Raw genomic sequence first — 18,071 nt, forward strand, 5'->3', positions numbered from 1 at the left:
AGCTGTCTCGGCAGGAAGCAATTAGTCCACAGCCAATAAAGATGGAATTTCTTATTTCTAAAAAACTGACAGTGCTGGAAGGCAGAAAGCCAAAATCCAGAAGAGCTGCTCAGTCAGGCAGGTGTGTGTGCAGTGTGAACATGTCTGCGTGTGTTTAAAAGGGTGTGTGTTTGTGTGTGAGGTAAGGGGGAAGTAGGTGTGAGAAGTGTGTATGTGTGTGACTATGTGTGTGTAAAAGGATGCATGTCCGTGTCAAAATGCCTTGAACGTGGGTGTGTGTAACACTGCATGTTAGTTCAAATGGGACAGGTGTGTGCATATGAAGGTGTGTGTACATGTCTGTGCGAGAATGTGCTGTGTGTGGGGTTGTGTGTGTGTGTCAAAATGCGCTGTGTGTGTGTGTGTAATGTGGTGTGTGTTAGGCTGGAAGAAGGCAGGTGGGTACATGTATGTGTAAGTATGTGGGGTTGGTGCCCACCAGGGTGATGAGGTACTGTGGGGAGAAGCTGCCCACCAGGTTCACTTTCACTGGTCCACTGGACAGTGTTCCAGTATTATTGGGCCATATTGGTAAGATATGGTAAGACACTGTGCCAGGTAGACACATACATGACTCCTTACACAAAATCTGTGTGTGAGAAGGAAGACAAATGGTGTTCAGACTGTGTCGGACAGACAGGCAGGCAGACAGACAGACAGACAGGCAGGCAGACAGACCGAGGCTGGGTGCCTGTCTGAACAGAACATTGGTGTCTTACAACGTGTTAAAACGTCCTTTAAATCTAGTGGGATTTTCTCAACTTCTGCCATTGCCTGTAAGACTCGGTGAGCTCCAGTGATTCCAGAAGCACCATGACAGGAACGCAGTGAGAACATTTGTGCTGCTTCCAGATCCACAGTGCAGGTGCACGTTGGCCGTTTCGCTCATATCCAGTCTGTCTGTCTCGGCTGGGTTTGTCCATTCTTCACACAATCCTGCTCTGCTCACGGAATCTAGTTTTCTCTTACATGCTTCTACATACGCTTGGCAAAAGTTACAGATTAGGAGCACACATACTTTATCTTCATACAAACATTTAATATACTGAAAATACAAAATCTACAATGTAGGGTGTGTTTAGAGTTTGATAATATATGTACAAGGTTTAAGTCTTTCAGATCTTTGAGTCCCAAGAAAGCAATACAGTAATATTAGCACTGGTAGCATGTAAAGAAACACAGACCAGCATGCTTTGCTAGGTTTTATTATGATTGTTTTAAAGATAATTTTTAAGGGCTTTATTTATGGATTTTTGCCGTACTTTAGAATAAAACATGTTTGATATTAACATTAAATCAATCACACATTATGTTTTAACACTGCAGAGTCAGGAGGTGTTGTATCTCAGCTCACTGGTTCAGAAACCACAACTAACGAGATCTTCCTTGGGCTCCAGTTTCTCCCCCTGTGAGTGTCATTCACTACGTCTGACAGGCTACAGCGTGGACAATAACACCACTACAGAGACCTCCCACTGAACCCGCACGGCTGGTGCTGCTCCACCTGCCCTGGCGAGGGTCTGGGCCAGGCCGTGCCGTAGCCGCGGGGGAGGACCGGCCCATGTTGTGGTTGGATGGAGGTTTCAGACAGAAAGGGAAGAAGTGAGCTCAATGATGTGAGGCTGGTCCGCTGGGCCTGTCACAGTTCACCACATCTTCACTGGAGCAGGTACGGCCAACCTGAAGCACGTGTGATCTGATACAGGATCACTGAGGAATCATGGGAAGACCTGCCATGGGATCTCAGCCTCTTCTGGCCAGAAACACTGCAGCGCTACAATCACACCAGACGGGTCGACTCGTTTTGGTTGTGATTTACCAATGTGGAGTTATGTAACGTAATGGAGCAGCCAAGAAACTAGAGGACGTGGTGAGCTAGGGTGGCTTTGTAGGTCTAATTACTGTTGAAACCCTGTGAATGCTTAAAAGCAGGTAGCAGATGTATGGAGTTTATCTGGTGACAAAAACACCGTCTGAAGGAGGAAGAAACAGGAGTAGAAACGAAGCTTGAAGTGACACAATTAGTGAGACAGTAAGACCTGCACAATGAGTCAGAGTGAGTGGAATTAGAGGGGAGTGTCCTGCTTAAGGTGTGTGTGTGTGTGTGTGTGTGTGTGTGTGTGTGTGTGTGTGTGTGGTGTGTGTGAGTAACAGATTCCAAAGGTAAAGTAGAGGACAGACTGTGATAGTCTGCTAGAACACTACCTGCAGATCTCATCTGCATGAACTGGACTTCTCTCTCTCTCTCTCTCTCCCCCTCCCTCTCTTTCTCTCTCTCTCTGTTATTCTCTCTCTCAATCTCTCTCCCTCCCTCCCTCCCTCTCTTTCTCTCTCTCTGTCTCCCTATCCCCATCTCTCTTTCCCTTCTTCTCTCTGTCTCTCTCCCTCCCTCTCTTTCTCTCCGTTATTCTCTCTCTCCATCTCTTTCTCTCTCTCTGTCTCCCTAGCCCCATCTCTCTCTCTCTCTCTCTCTCTCTCTCTCTCTCTCTCTCTCTCTCTCTCTCCCTCCCACTCAGTTAATTTACATTACAAATTTATAAGATTGTCAATACTAATGATATGCATGGTGGAACATTGTTCACATACCAAAGTCTAGTATCAACGGTATTGAGCTCCAGCACTGAGGTGCTGCATGTGTAAACAGCCTTATTTACTTAATGTCATCCAGGTGTTCTCAGTGTCTCATTCTCACACTGCAACACAAACCAAATGAGTAAAGGGCTGATGTTCACTGGTCCAAATAAATGTCCTTCCAGAACATTGATCTTGAGCAGATCACAGCTGAGCTGATTCACGTTCCTGCAGCGCATCACTGATTGCTTCCTCATGATTCCAGTGACCCATTTCCAACATCAGAAGTCATCTTCCAGTATACGGGCAGTCCTGTGCAGTCCACTGTCTTCTTGTTGCTGGAACTGGAGTCTTAACATGTAGGATTTCATCACAAGCCCCACTGCTGCCAACGTGAAGACCTCCAAACTCCTCCACATGGCCATAGGACGGTTAGCAGTTGCTCTGGTCCATGGTGATGCAAACCCTCTGGACACGTGTGGTTGCTGGACACAGAAGAGCGTATGTGGGGCGCTGCTGTGTAAAACGCTTTACGGCAACACTTCACAGGAGAGGTGCTGCTTACGCTTCCGTCTTCTACCACATCGGCACTGCCGTTAATTTCTCACCGCTGCTTTTCTTTCTCTGTCTTTGTTCTGAAACAGCAAAGCCAGAGCAACAAGAAAACGTCACATCGCAAGTGTGTTAAACTACACCAGCTCCACCACCACTGTCAACAACAACATGTGTAGCTACAACAGAAACAGTGACACTACAGACCTGTTGGGTTGCAGGTTATATTTCACACAGTAAAGCTTTGGACGTTTAGTGGTTTAAGTAGTAAATCCATGAACTCGTGGCTGGATTTACTGTACTCAACCTCAGCACAAGCCCTCCGTCAACACTGAAATGGTCACTGAACACTGAACTGTATGTCTAATAGAGACTGATCTAAACATGGAGCTCTTGGGGAGCTGGATCTTCTCGAGGTGGAGGTGTCTGTCCCCAGCTGAGGGCCCAGCGTACCTCAGGGTCTCCACTCTGTTGTGTGCTGAGAGAGGCAGCTGGTGTGTGTTCATTGTGTTCACACCCCCAGGTCACCCCAGATCACTCCAGGTCAGCAGCATCTGCGCTCGTGGGCCATGGAGGGTTGGGATGAGGCTGATGGAGTGATGTGTGTATGGAGTGGTGCACGACACTCTTTCTGCTGTTTCACCCCTAGATTTGGAGTCTTGGGGTTTTATGGCTTTGCTGAACTGGACGATGCTTTGGTTTGGGATCATGGTGTTCATATGAGAATGAATGATGAAGTACGATTTTGTTTGCATTTGTGTCTGTATTTTGTTTGTGTTTGTATTTGTGTTGTGCTGTGATATCTACTGTCAGTTGTCTAGCCACTTTCCTGAGGTTATAAATGTGTGTTAAGAGCAGAATTATGGATTAGTGAATTATCTTAAAACTGGATAAATAAGACTACTGTGAGACCATGACTAAGGAACCGTGTAGTTCTTTAATGAAGATTTTCATTAATATATCAGTGGCAATTCAGTAATAATTAATGAATGTTTTGCAATTGAGAATTGAGGCGTAGTGTGTGTGTGTGTGTGTCTGAGTGCCAGTGACGGAGAGAAAAGGAAAGAGTAAGCTGTTTTAAGGCATCAAATAAAACAAAGCTAAGTGTTTCAGGCATAATATTAGTAGAACACATTGTTCTTGGCCATAAAGCTAATTAAAGCTAACTGCTAATGGACTCTTCACCCTTTGATCAGTTTTCAAGGATTGGTTCAGTAAAATAATAGGAGATAAGTGCCTAATGTATCCCTGTGCTGTTGGGACCTTCCCCAGCCTGCCTTTGGTATTTTCAAATCCACTACATTATACAACCTACGAGCTTGACTCTGATAGTTAAAAGGCTTTGAGTCGTACTTCAGAGAGGACAGATGATTATTTCAGAGCTCCTCCCAGAATGCTGGTGTTGGTTAGGGTAGACATTCACCGTTCCTGGTGAACAGTCGTTCACTTGAGCCCAGATGTTTCCAGAGACTCAGTCATTTATCTACACCCTGCTGGTTCCTGATGTCACTTCACACGTTCTTGTCTCCTTTCAGTTTCAGTGGCTGTCGGACAGGTTCTCTGTGGTACTCAGGAAATGTTTATGAAGACAAATAAGTCCTGTATGCGTTTCATGACTACAGTGTGTGTCTCGCGTGTGCCAAGTTTCAGAGTCTGAATTAGTTTGTTTATACTGGAGATATAAAAAATGACAGAAATCTCAGTAGAAGCAGTTATCCATAAATATATACTGTGAAATGTTAATTGTAAATTCCCAACATGTGGCTAAAGCTGGAAAGGGAGGTGGAAGTTGAGATTTGTGTGTCATCTCTCAACACAGCACTGATGGCTGAAAATAATCTATTTTTGCCATAATTTAATATGTGTTCTGAGACCTCAACAGAGCGTTCACTAGGGGATCTATCTTAGAGACTGAGATATAAAGAAATACTGATCAGATGTTAATAAAACTCAATACAAAACATCAGCACATTTGAATCTTTTCTACAGAATCCTTAAACGTAACTCCAACTCCTGTCACCTCCACCCTGCCCGTCGATCAGGGGTCCTGGGATTCTTCTCTGCTTCAGAAAGGTTCAGCACTTTTCAAATCAAAGGTTCAAATCATTTTTTAGCACAAAATGATTTTGTTTAGAGATGGTGGTTGTTCAGCTCTAGCTGCGTTTGTGTTCCCTGTGGGTTTGTCTTTCCTGAATGTTTAACATCTCGGTAATCTCAATGCTAGCCTGTTCGTCCTAACATAAAAACAAAGCTTCCAAAGAGACAGCAAGCAAAAGTCTTTTGTAAGTCTCTCTGAATATCTGCTTCCACAGAGACAAGCACCACGTAAATATACAGATAAATGCAAAGTGGATGGAATCCAGCCACAAAATGCATTTTGCATTCTCTTTGATATCAACTGATCTCACCGTTTCCAAAGCAAACAGCTGTGGTCTTCTACTCACCAGACGTCTCTGGTTGCTGAGGCAGAAGGTGCAGATGTGTCTGGGCTGGGAGTTCTGGGAGTCCTGGTTGAGGACAGGGGGCTTGTGGGAGTTGTGCAGATGGACGTCCGTAGTGTCCAGGCTGCGGTGGCAGGGCTGCCCGTTCTCACACACGTCCCCCGCTAACAACACGTTCTCCAGGTGCGAGATGTAGCTGGAGGCTAACCGCAAAGTCTCGATCTTTGACAGCTTGCGGTCGACGGGCTCGGTGGGTATAAGCGTGCGCAGGGCGGTGAAGGCCATGTTCACGCTGTTGGTGCGGTCCCTCTCGCGGGCGTTAGCCGAGCTGCGGTGGCGGGCCTCGGGGACGGGCGCGCAGAGGGGCGGCGGGGCGGGCGACGGCCGGCAGCCGTACCTCCGCTTGCGCGAGAACGTCCTGACGGCTCCGCGGGTGTCGGCGGACCCGTGGACGGACCTGTCGTCAGAGCCCGAGCTTCCGCTGGCGTTCTCCTCGTCCTCGGAGAGCGCGCTGATGTTGGAGTAGAGGGCAGGAGCGGGACGAACCAGAGCGAAGGACATCTTCACCGCCGCCAGCTCCTGCTCCCAGCTGCCCAGAACTGGCTCCTCTACTCCCACGAGCTCAGACGACTCCTCTCTCCTCAGCCACGGGGACAAACCGGAGACAAACCCGGGGACAAACCCTTTCGCTCTGCAGCGTAGCACAGGGGCGAGCTCTCAGACCTTACTCCTCTTCAGTGTGTGACCAGCCTTTTGCGAGCAGCGCACACACACAAGAACAAACACCAGCCACTGCTCTGCCCGTAGGAATCCACCGCCGTCTCAGAGCAGTGCAGCGACGGACGACTCACCGCTCACCACGGTCCTTCATTATAGCGGGTCACTCCATCGTCTCCCTTGGGCTGCACACACACACACACACACACACACACACACACACACACACACGCAGCCCTGTGGCAGGTAGCGGCCGCACGACTGCTGAGTGAAGGAGTAGATCGAGTGTGTCCACCTAACTCACGTCCCCTCAACAGTTCCACGTGTTATTTTGGTTGAGTGTTTCCTTATGCTTTGGCTTTATAGTGTGTGTGTGTGTGTGTGAGCGGGTGTGTGTGTGTGAGTGGGAGGAGTAGCTTGGGACTGCTCTCCTCCTCTTCCACTGTAAATGCAAAATCCAGGGAGCTGGTGAAAGAGTGATGGGGAGACACAGGAGGGAGAAATGCTCACGTTCACCGCCACTCTTAACGTCTGATTCTTAAAATGGCCTCCTTCATTCATGTAGTGAGAGGCTAAAGCTAGCCGGCCAACGCTGGTGAGAATAACTGCTCTTCTCCCTCGTTCTTCTGTAGCTTTTATCTCGTGCTGACTACCAGTTTCTGTCCTTTATATTGTATTTTAAAAATGTGTTTTATGTATCAATGTTTCATTATTGCAAGAAACACCTCTACATCTAACCAATAACCAAACGTCTTTCTCACAAAAAAACTAACGCTATCAAACACTCTCGTGTCTTCCGGTCCCAGACCCAGTTCTAGTTAATGATTTCAAACTATCATTATACCTCCTATAGCCTGTGGGCCTACATTAGGGGAACCTGTTAAACCAACCAGACAGTTGCTGAGTGTGAATGTCACATGTTATCATGACAAAATGACGTTTTGATATCTAACCATTCGTTTTAAACTCCACAATTTCGACACTTGGACACAGACACTGGCCAGGTGCGTCGCGAGCTCTGATTAGACAGGAAGTGCTTCAGGGTGCCGGACGTTTCCAGGAGAAGGTGGAGACTCCGGATGTTCAGAGCGACACACACTGTCTGTTGGCTCTGGTTTCGCCACCTGATGTAGTGACGAAATGATCACGGGAGGTAACGATGACTCTTCAGCACAAAAGTAGTTTGAAGCTTGGCTAGAGAAAGAAACGTCTAGAAAAGTTACAGTGACAAAGTGGCTAAAAATGGAACATTTCTAATTATGTTTATAATCATTTGCATTGCTATGTTACCTCAGTAAAAATAACATATTGACAAGTTTAAACTGATTTCACTGTTTAATTGCCATCAATTTAATTGCAGTTTGTCACTCCAAAATGGTTCTTGTTATCTGGTAGAAAAATGTCTCTCGGTGTGACAAAGGATATTTAATATCCCTGAATGATGCTGTTAGCAGTAGAGCTGGGCTATCAGCATCTGACTGCTATTACTCCTGCTCCCCTCACACTCCCCCTTCCTTTCAGCGTTACGATCTCGTCCATTTGCCGGGTCCCCCCCCCCCCTCCCTCTCCTCTCACAGACATTCAGCTTTTTGGCACGGGTCAGGGGGCTGTCAAACCTCGGGGCTAATCCACCACGCAGAGCCGCAGACAGCCCGACTGGCTCGTTACGGAGTCTGCCGGACGGGCGGATGGCCGGAGCGCTGAGGGACGGGACTGTCTAGCCTTGGCTGGTGACACGCCAAGCCCACAGACACCCACTCCAGACATGACCCAGGCTCCGCAGCTGGTCCGCTTAACACCAGCGAGCAGTACTGCAGAGAGCATGGATCTGTAGTGTAGCTCCTATAGCAAATATGCCTGCAGGGCTTAGTGGTCTAATTAGCTGTGAAATGTTATACCTCATCGAATAGAGCAACACAGCGGAAAGGGGATCAAATAAAGTCGTTTTTTTTTGTGTAAAATTGGTGGGGGTAATTTGGCAGGCAGGACCTGACCACTCTGACGCCTGCTGGTAATCGCCTATCTGTGGCCTTGATTTAGATTTCCAGTTGCACTATTTCAGGAGCACAAATGAAGTCAGTCCTCTATGAAACACAAATGAAGTCAGTCCTCTATGAAATTCCATGCTGCAATCGTCCCGTTACTCAGAAGCCAAAGAATTCAGACAGTGAGCAGGTCAGTAGGCCCGAGAGATGGAAAAAGTGAGAGATTTGGAGGCTGCAGGAATCCAGTGCCCATCAGGGCCTCTCTGACACTTCACAGATTCGTATTCAGCTCTGTATCTCTGACGCATCCATACTGACTGAACTGCAAAACAGGTTTGCTTCAACCAAAAAAAAGACAACTGACTGCATGCAATTTTTAAATATGCTCAGCTGTGGGTTTACGGACCTCTCTGAATGTATGGAATGAGGTATAAATCAACGAAATCATCACTCCGGTTTTAGAAGTAGAGTGGTGTGTGTATAAGGACTGCTGTGTTTTCCTTTTAATTTGGGGCAGGTTGACTCTGAACACCATTAGCACACAAATACCCATTTTCTCACCCAGACTTTAATACTACCCATACGACACAAAAAGGCCAGAATGCCGGACCATGTGAGCCACGTTCCTGTGTCTCCACGAGGAGAGTGTTCAGGTGCGCTCTGGGCTTGAAGGGGTGTGAGTCAGGAGGCTAGCTTTGAAGTGCACCTTGTAAAGGAGGCAGCTGGTGTGGCCCGTCGCAGCAGGGCCCTCCAGCCCCTCTTATAAACCCCACCCCAGCACACTTTACTGGGGCTCAGGGGCCAGCGGCCCTGCTAACAAGACTTCTCTAATCTAGCAGCCCTTTAAACCCAAAGCACTCTCCTCTTCACCCAACCTTATGAGAACACCTCGTGTTTCTGCATCAGCTGTCCTAGACGCACCAGAGCCACAGAAAGATCTTTGCTGGTAGGAATTATAATCGTACAAATAGACAGTAGTCTGGCCTCAATATGAAATCCTATTTGACATTTACAGTAAAATTATTTATTTTCTTGATTGCGTAATGTAAACTAAATATAAAATCTTTTCACTACAGCATCTAATCAGCAGTGTTAGTTTGAAACATTTGATCATTCATCACATCATCATGAATAAATACAAAAAATTAAAAAATAATAATACACAGTGTTTCCTCAGAGCACAAGTTTGTGAGATCGGTGTGATGAAGGAGTCAGAGCATTTTGTAAATAAAAGACCTTTAGAGGCTCATTTTCCTTTCAGGGGTGGTGCTAGGCTGTCAGGGCATTTCACATTTGCAGCGATTGTTTAGATTAATGGTCATTAACAGACTTGGCTGGTTCTGGTTTGACTGAGGCAGAGAGGGACAGGTCGGGTCACGTCACTAGCCTAACCGTGTGGTTGGGAATATATTAGTAAGACCCTGAGTGCAGTGAATTAGTCACTTGGTGATGAGTAATGCATTGTGGTTGAAGTGCTGGGAGGGTCCTGTGTGTACCAGTTAAAGCTGCTTCTCGGCATTTTAGTCTTTTGATTAATAATAGATTAATAATAGATTAATAATAGATGTGTTTGGATGCAAACCTCATAGTATCACAAGAAGCAGTAGCTCTGTCATAATCACAATTTGTCTTTTTAAATGTTTTAACTGAACAGGGCCTAAAATGGAGACGTGTTGCTCACCCTCTCAGAAAATCTGCTTCGTCTCCTTAAACTCTGCAGTTCGGTGCTTGTGGTCATTTGTAATGTAAGCAGTAGCTAACTGGCCCCTCATATCATCCCTGCAGTCTGACCTATGACCTCATGCTTTTGGCTGGAAGATTCTGTTAGTCCAGATTAGGGCCCGATATAAATCATTCGTTTTGGGTGTGAGTGAATGCAGATGAAGTTTTAGAACAAATATTTGCTGGCATCTCTCACCACGCAGTGACGTAGCGCTGTGAGCAGACCGCTGAAGAGAGAGTGTGCAGTTGTGTCTGGTCTGTCTGTAGGTTTGGCTTCATGGTGAGGTTTCTTTATAGTTTTTGGCAACTGTGGTTGCCAGGTCAGGAAATAATATGAAAATCCTTAGAGCCAGCCGTAAAATGTTCAAATGGTTTACAAAAAGGTTGAAGTGTATTTGAATTTTGGGATTAATATCAATTGTCAAGTCAATATATGGATTCTCAAGCGGTCACTTCATTGTAAAATATAATTAAAACATCTTTAAATGGGGCTCATGCAAAAAAAAATACACGTTAGAATCTGTTAATGTGTGTGTGTGTGTGTGTGTGTGTGTGAGAGAGAGTCTTTCTTGAGGTAGCTGCCCGGGTGCATATGATTGTCATTAAACACTGAGGAGCAGGTTTGAGTGAGTGTAGAGGAAATCCAGCAGGCGTATATCAGTCAGCAGCTGGCACAACTTTGGTGCTTTCATATCCCTTTTCAGATTTATGTCCCCGACAGGCTAACACAAATAACTGGGGAGTTAAACTGCCATCTGAAAGGAACTGTTGAAATGCCCTCTAACCTGTGTATCGTTCAGTCCTGTTTGATGAGTTACTGCTAAGACAAGATTTTAACTGAGAGGTGATATCAACACTTTATCAACACCGGGCATCGCTGTTACAGGAATCAGGGGCTACATTGGCAGAACACAGCATTCTGGGGAGGAATACGTCAGCTGAGTTACAAATAACATGATTTGCGATGAGTTTTTCATATATCCTGGTTTTGTTATATCTTCCATAACAAAACCTACCTTGTATATCAGGTTCCAAACTGTTATGGTTATTACCATTGTATTTTAAGGCTAATGGACACAATATGGGGCTATAGTGCATCTCACAGTTCTGTAGATTGGCTGTCCTGTATTGTCGAGACAACAAATGAAGAGTTTAAATTAATCTAATCATTGCTGTTTTGAGACAATATACACAGTGGCATCATGTGAGACAATATACACAGTGGCATCATGCTGTTTTCACATACACACACACACACACTCAAACTCAAACGTCCAAGTATGCTGAGAATAATCTGAGCTGAAATGTCTCCTGAGTAACTGACAGTGTCTGCAAATCACACAAATCTGTTTGTAATGGCTGTGAAACAGAAAATAAACACAGGCAGAGAGAGCAGTTTACAGCTCAAATCCTTCGCACGCTTGATGAAACTACATAAATTACTCCCCAAAACTCAGATTTTCTCTGCACTGGAACTTGAAAAATATTTTTGTTCTTTCCAGAGGAGAGACTCTAGATTTATACTGCACTGCTGCCTTACTAAGAGAAGAGGGACACGCTGTTGAGGCTGAAGTGAACATCCACTTGGCCACCGCAGGAACGTTGAATATGCGCATCTAGGACCGCAAGACTGTTGAATATGCGCATGTAGGACCAGGAACGTTGAATATGCGCATCTAGGACTGCAGGAACGTTGAATATGCGCAAGTAGGACTGCAGGAATGTTGAATATGTACATGTAGCACTGCAGGAACATTGAATATGCGCATCTATGACTGCAGGAAAGTTGAATATGTACATCTAGGACCGCAGGAACATTGAATATGCGCATCTAGGACTGCAGGAACATTAAATATGCGCATCTAGGACTGCAGGAACGTTGAATATGCGCATCTAGGACCGCAAGAACGTTGAATATGCCCATCTAGGACTGCAGGAACGTTGAACCTTTGCTGGAACTTTCTGAGAAAGCATCTCACATATAGATCTGTCCTTTGTCATGTATAAGGGGCAGAATATGCTTTTCTTCCATTTGGTATATATCTATATTGTAATATGTCCATATGGATCCAACTTTTTAAATATGACCCTAAGGAGTACTCACTTGGCAGAAGCAGGAGTGTATCATTACAAACCTTTTTCTTCATGCTTTTTTATGGCAGATTGCAAAGATGGCTGGGCACAAAATCAAAATTCCGCTATTCTGCATTTTTGCTTCTCCTTGCAAAGAAACTGCCATGTCCGTGTATCGTGTTGGCTAAATCAGGTCTTCTGTGTCTCTGGGGGGTCTTAAGGTCCACATGCAGGGTGGTGTGGTTGCTGTGAGAACACCGCAGGTCAGGGGCCTCGGTAATGGAGCCGCTGGGCCGTTATTCCGGGGGGGGGGGATCCATCCGTGTTCAAGCAGAGAGAGCAGCACAATGGCTGGATGATTGGGGCTCATTTCCTACAATCAGGTTCACTAAGGAGTCATAAGCTAAGTGGTCTCCAGGCTTCCGAAGGTGTGGGCCCAAGAGCACATACATGCTTAGTTTTGTCCACCACGGCGTAGCTGGGTCTGGCAGCCGGGTGGAGGCTGCTACAACAGATGAAATGTGCTACTGCCACTTTTGTCTACAGCGCTCATAAAGTGCACAACCACACACGCATGGACAATGAGGCTCCTTGTGAAAAGTAAGATGTTCATGCAGCGTCTTGCCAATGGAAACACGAGTAGACAGAGAGCCATGAGTCTGGAAGGCATTCTTCTCTTCATGGCAGATCCATCATTTGTTGAGTCTTACATGGATTGTGTCAGCAATGCAATATGGCACATGATAATGTTTTGGGGTTTTGGAAGTTTGTTTAACCTTTTCCCTTTTTGAAAACCTGATAGGTGCTTTTCTAACCACTAGATATGGCCATGGTTTCATCAGTCTAGTTTATGGTTATTACAGTGTCAGTAATCATACTGTTTACTTCTAAAACCCACTGTACACCAGCACAACGTCCTCGAGCAAACACAAACATTAAAGCAGGCGCCCTGATGATGGAGACATCACGAAAATGAACCTTTTGTTTCTTTGTGCTTGGTGTTGAACACATTCTAATGCTTTGGGTTATAATTATGATTAGAGTTTATCAAAATACCAAAATAGTTGGACTTAACTTCACTTACTAATGCTGCTTAGCTGACTATGTTAAGAAATTACAATTTAGATGAGTCTGTTCAATCTGGTTTTATAAACCATTTGAAGAAACCTGGTATGTTTGTTTATATACTCTATGAATAAGAACAAAATATAGGTGTCTGAGATGAAAATGTTGAGATTCTCATTTGGAGTGACGAGGAAGGATAGGATCAGAAATTAGTTTATTAGAGGATCAGCACATGTAGCATGTTTTGGAGATAAAGTTAGAGAAGCGAGATTGAGATGGTCTGGACATGTACAGAGGAGGGAGGAGAGGTATATTGGTAGGAGGGTCTTGAGGATGGAACTTCCAGGCAAGAGGAGGAGAGGTAGAACTAAGAGGAGGTTTATGGATGCAGTGGTAGAGGATATGAGAGTGGCTTGTGTGTCAGTGGAGGACACTCAGGACAGGGCCAGAGGGAGGAGTTTGATCCGACCCCTAAACGGGAATAGCCGAAAGAAGAAGAACAAAATGTGATGATATGAGTAGCATCAGAGTATGTACCATGATGGTGGTGCCAACTTATCAGTCAATCTCTCCTCAGTCAGTTGGGAGCTGTCACGTTACGGTCCTCGACCCCTCCCTTTTGGGCGTGTGTTTACGTTGTCTACATCGTATCGTCTGCGTCTGTGGATCTCCGTGGGTGCGGTTACGTCTTGTGTTTATCCGTCTCACCTGTGGCTCGTCTCGTTATCACGTGGGGAGGTGGGGTTTATGTGGTTTGTCTATTTAATGTGCGTTCGCGCAGTGTCCCGTGCTCGTCGTTGTTTGAGTCAAGTTTACGTTGTATGTCTGAGTGTTGTTCGTGCGCTGTCTGTGCTACTTTCTGTGAAATAAACATTACGTGTGTGCCAAAAAACGCCGGATTTCTGTCTCGTCCATCACCTTGCGCTCAACGTGACAGGATCGCTGATGGAGAGAGGTTTGTAAAGTTTTGATTCAGAGTTTTAAAAGCGATTGAAAGTTTTCAATGTGATGTTAGAAAGTTAAAATCGTCGAATATGGAACAAAATATTTTTAGCTAACATTCAGGCAATGTTTGACGGAATTTTAAAGTGAAAAGTATAGCAGGCTATAGCGGCTAATGCTAAGTGTATGTCTAACCCATCCCCCACCTTGTCTGTGACTTTAGGTTGTACAGAGACTAGCATAAATGAGCATGTGGCTGGACGCTATCTCACAGCTTTTTGTTCTGTGCATTCAGACGGCGGAAAGTGCAGAAAGACCAATGAATAACAACCAGATTGGCACCAACACTGGAAGTGAAGAGTTTATTTCCACAAGCACCCTATCAAAACAACGCAGAGTGATAGTGGCCGGGCTCATCTCGCATTCCTGCATATGCAGAGGACCGGTTACACAGCTATGTACCATTACATAATAATAAAAAGTATAATTACTAAGGAAGGATATATGTACAATTATTAAGGTAGGAGCTTAAATTGTTGCAAAGGGGAGGGGCAATGAGCGGCAGGTGAATCGCATCTGCACGGTGATCATGTGCTGTTCATGACAAATTTTGTCATGTGGTGAGTACGGGAATGTCGTCCTTCATCCAGCCGCCAGCGTCACAGTAATAGTGAGGGGGAAACGCGCACAGCAACACAGAACAACCAAAACAACACAACGTGGAAGACTTGACGCGTAAAGGAAAAGAAAACTAAACCGTAAGGGCACGGGGAAAAGAGAAACAAAAAACAATGTGGAAAATACAAAGCATGTGAAATGAGACTCAACCGTAAAGAGATGGGAGAAAGAAACAAAATAACAAAAGCAACCAAAAGAATGTGGATAAAAGCAACGCGTAAAACGAAACCAAGGACGCCAGGGGAAGTAACTGGCAGCAGGTAAAAAAATGCAGCAGCAAAACAAAACCCTTCCCATAATAAAGGTAAAACTGATAGGAAGACGCAGTGACGCAGGAGATAGAGACTCGAATAAGTAAAGGGATTGTAAGAGAGAGAAAGGTGACGAGACACCTTGATGCAACCAAAGAGAAACTAGCAGACTAGCTGAGAACGCACTGGCATGACCAAAACGTTTCAGCCAGATCACTGCTGATTGCGCTAATTGAGGCGATAGCCCTGTCACGACAGAAATCGCGAATGAGGGAACGGTCCAGAATAAGAGACACGGGGACCCAGGAACGCTCCTCGGGTCTGTACCCCTTCCAGTCGACCAAGTACTGGTCCCGACCCCGGACACGGCGGCGGTCCAGGAGCCTGTTAACAGTATATGCCGGGGCCCCATCTTTCATATAGAGACCCGGCGGAGCAGGCGCACGGGGCATACCGCACAAGACAGGGTGGAGACGCGACACGTGAAAGACTGGATGAACTCTCATGGACGGCAAGAGCAGCAACCGGTACGTGACAGGATTAATACGTCTTTCCACCTTAAAGGGACCATGTCGCGAGCTCCCGGGACAGCCACATCCTCCTCCTGGTCAGCGAACATAGGGGGAGCATAACCGTAGAGACACTCAAAGGGCCGAATGCCACAAGGTGTTATGAGCATACTTCCATACGGCCCAGAGAAGCTGATCAGACCAGGAAGAGGGGTTTAGAGGAGGCCAGACACCCGAAAATGGCCATTAGTCTTGGGATGAAACCTGGATGAAAGGCTGGCTTTGGCCCCCAAGAGACCCAGAAAAGCCCCCCAAAAGTGACTGGTGAATTGGGATCCCCTATTGGACACCACATCGGTATGGAAGCCGTGATGCCGAACAATGTGGTGCAAGAACAAGGAGGCAGTTTCACAGGCCGAGGGGAGCTTAGGCAAGGCCAGAACTCTTAGAGCAGGGTTGGCAATTACGTCGATCGCGAAGGAAGTGTCGGTCGATCACGAAGGAATGTGGGTAGATCGCATGACATTAAAAAGTAGTGGATGAATGACAGGCTATTGTCCATCTGCACTGACAGTTGTATATTGATTTACATACATGGTAGCCAATCTGACATTGACACCCCTCCAGGTTCAAATCTCACTCTAAGCGATCTTGAAATAGATCTTGAGGTAGATCTTTCTGACTTGGTCATCTTATAAGTAGCTCGCAAGCTGAAAACTTGTGGGCACCCCTGTCTTAGAGAAACGGTCGACGAGAACTAAAATGGTGGTGTTACCCCGAGAGGGGGGTAAACCGGTGACAGAGTCTAAGGCTACATGAGTCCAAGGCCTTGAAGGAATGGGGAGAGGGCATAACAGCCCAGTAGGTTTGGAATGGGTCACTTTGTTTCTGGTGCATGTCTCACATGCCAAGACAAAATGTACTTCTTGATCCATCCCGGGCCACCAAAACCTACCCTGAAGGAGCGTAAGCGTTCGCCGTGACCCAGGATGAGCAGCGAAAGGTGAGTTGAGACCCCACTCCATTACTTTTTTCCTTAATCTAGGGTGGACGTACAAACGGCTGGAGGGACCACCACCAGGATCATTAGAGAGTGAACGCTTGACTTCAGCTTCCACAGCCCACTGTATGGGTGCCACTATTTTGGAAGCTGGTAGTACGCAGTGATGGACAGTAACGAAGTAAATGTAATTCGTTACTGTACTTAAGTAACATTTCCATGTATCTGTACTTTACTCAAGTACTTTTATTTGGTAAGACTTTATACTTTTACTTCACTACATTTCAAAGCGAAACTTTTTACTTTTCACTTCGTTACATTTACAGAAACATCTCGTTCCTTTTCTATTTTTAAATCAACGCTTAATAAAAGACTATAACCAATCAGCGCTCAGTAAGAGATTAAGATTTGTACGCTAATTGGCTGAGGATCTGACACGGCTGCAACAGATGGCTTTCCCCAACACCCCTGGACTTATTTAGCCGAATTGTTTTAATTCCTCGAAAAGAAAAATGATTCGTATTCCTTCAAGTGTCTCCTCTGCATTCCGAAGAACACATCACGGTCATCATTTATGAACTCGCCGTCAAACTTGAAAAAACACATCGAGGTAAGTTCGCCATTAGATGAGTACTACCAACAGGGTGGTTTATGGTTTATATACCCTGGTTAATTATATCACATTGAAATACACAACTTTTAACAGATGCTTTTATTCAAAGCAATGTGCTAGTACCCAAATTGCAATCTGTGGAGATGCTAAGCACCAGTTTAACACAGGAGACTCCCACATCAAACGTTAAAGCCGGGGACACATACACGCGAATTTGGCCAAGCGAAGCGAACTTCGCAATTCATTCCTATGAGGGAGGCGAAGGCAAGCAAATATGAGCGAAGCGAAGCAAAATTATTAAAATTATTATTATTATTATATTAATTATTTACGCAATAATACACTCGAGGTTCGTGCTATAACGTGTAATATTGGCGCTGCGGTCGTAGGCCGAGTGCCGTAGATCAGCACAGTGCCAATATTACCCGTTATAGCACGAACCTCGAGTGTATTATTGTGATTATACCACAGTTCAAGTATCGCTGTTTATTGAAAGATTTTGAGTTAAAGAGGACGAGAAAATACGACCCGTTTGGTTAAAAACACTCCGCCAGTTAAAATAGTTCCATTCAATGGCTTGCTGCTAAACTTATACAACACTGGAACAGCCTTACCCAATAAATATTATAGAGGTAAATATACACAAAAACAACTGTTGATTAAGTTGTATTTATTAAAAATAAAGTACAACAATTATTGTCCATCCACTGCTGATTGGAGGTTCGTTCAGGTATCTGTTCAGTCCAGCTCTTAAACCAACGAAGCTGCTGATGCTATATAAGTCTCCCTTCACGTTTCTGACGGATCCATAAAAACGTCGTAAAAGCTGATTCATTTCATTTTTGTTGATAATACTAAAATCGACTGCAATGTCGTTGCTCTTTAACCAGGATTTAAATACATTAAGAGCCCA

General features: G+C 45.3%; 1 protein-coding gene across 1 annotated transcript; it reads right to left on the reverse strand.

Annotated features, from left to right (window-relative positions):
• Positions 1–2,445: 2,445 nt before the first annotated feature.
• On the reverse strand, positions 2,446–6,700 carry scxb (scleraxis bHLH transcription factor b). Its single transcript, XM_076990615.1, has 2 exons — positions 5,607–6,700; positions 2,446–3,245 (listed from the first exon to the last, which is right to left on the reverse strand). The coding sequence occupies exons 1-2, from the start codon at positions 6,162–6,164 to the stop codon at positions 3,207–3,209; spliced, it is 597 nt and encodes a 198-aa protein (XP_076846730.1). The 5' UTR covers positions 6,165–6,700; the 3' UTR covers positions 2,446–3,206.
• Positions 6,701–18,071: the final 11,371 nt, after the last annotated feature.

The sequence above is a fragment of the Brachyhypopomus gauderio genome, unplaced genomic scaffold (genome assembly GCF_052324685.1).
Source record: "Brachyhypopomus gauderio isolate BG-103 unplaced genomic scaffold, BGAUD_0.2 sc76, whole genome shotgun sequence".
In the NCBI taxonomy this organism is placed as follows: Eukaryota; Metazoa; Chordata; class Actinopteri; order Gymnotiformes; family Hypopomidae; genus Brachyhypopomus; species Brachyhypopomus gauderio.

Excerpts from the sequence above, each read along its gene's own strand:
- scxb (XM_076990615.1), bottom strand. The coding sequence starts at position 6,164 with ATGTCCTTCGCTCTGGTTCGTCCCGCTCCTGCCCTCTACTCCAACATC. Across the intron at positions 3,246-5,606 it reads TCAGCAACCAGAGACGTCTG|AACAAAGACAGAGAAAGAAA; the intron begins GTGAGTAGAAGA and ends TTGCTGTTTCAG.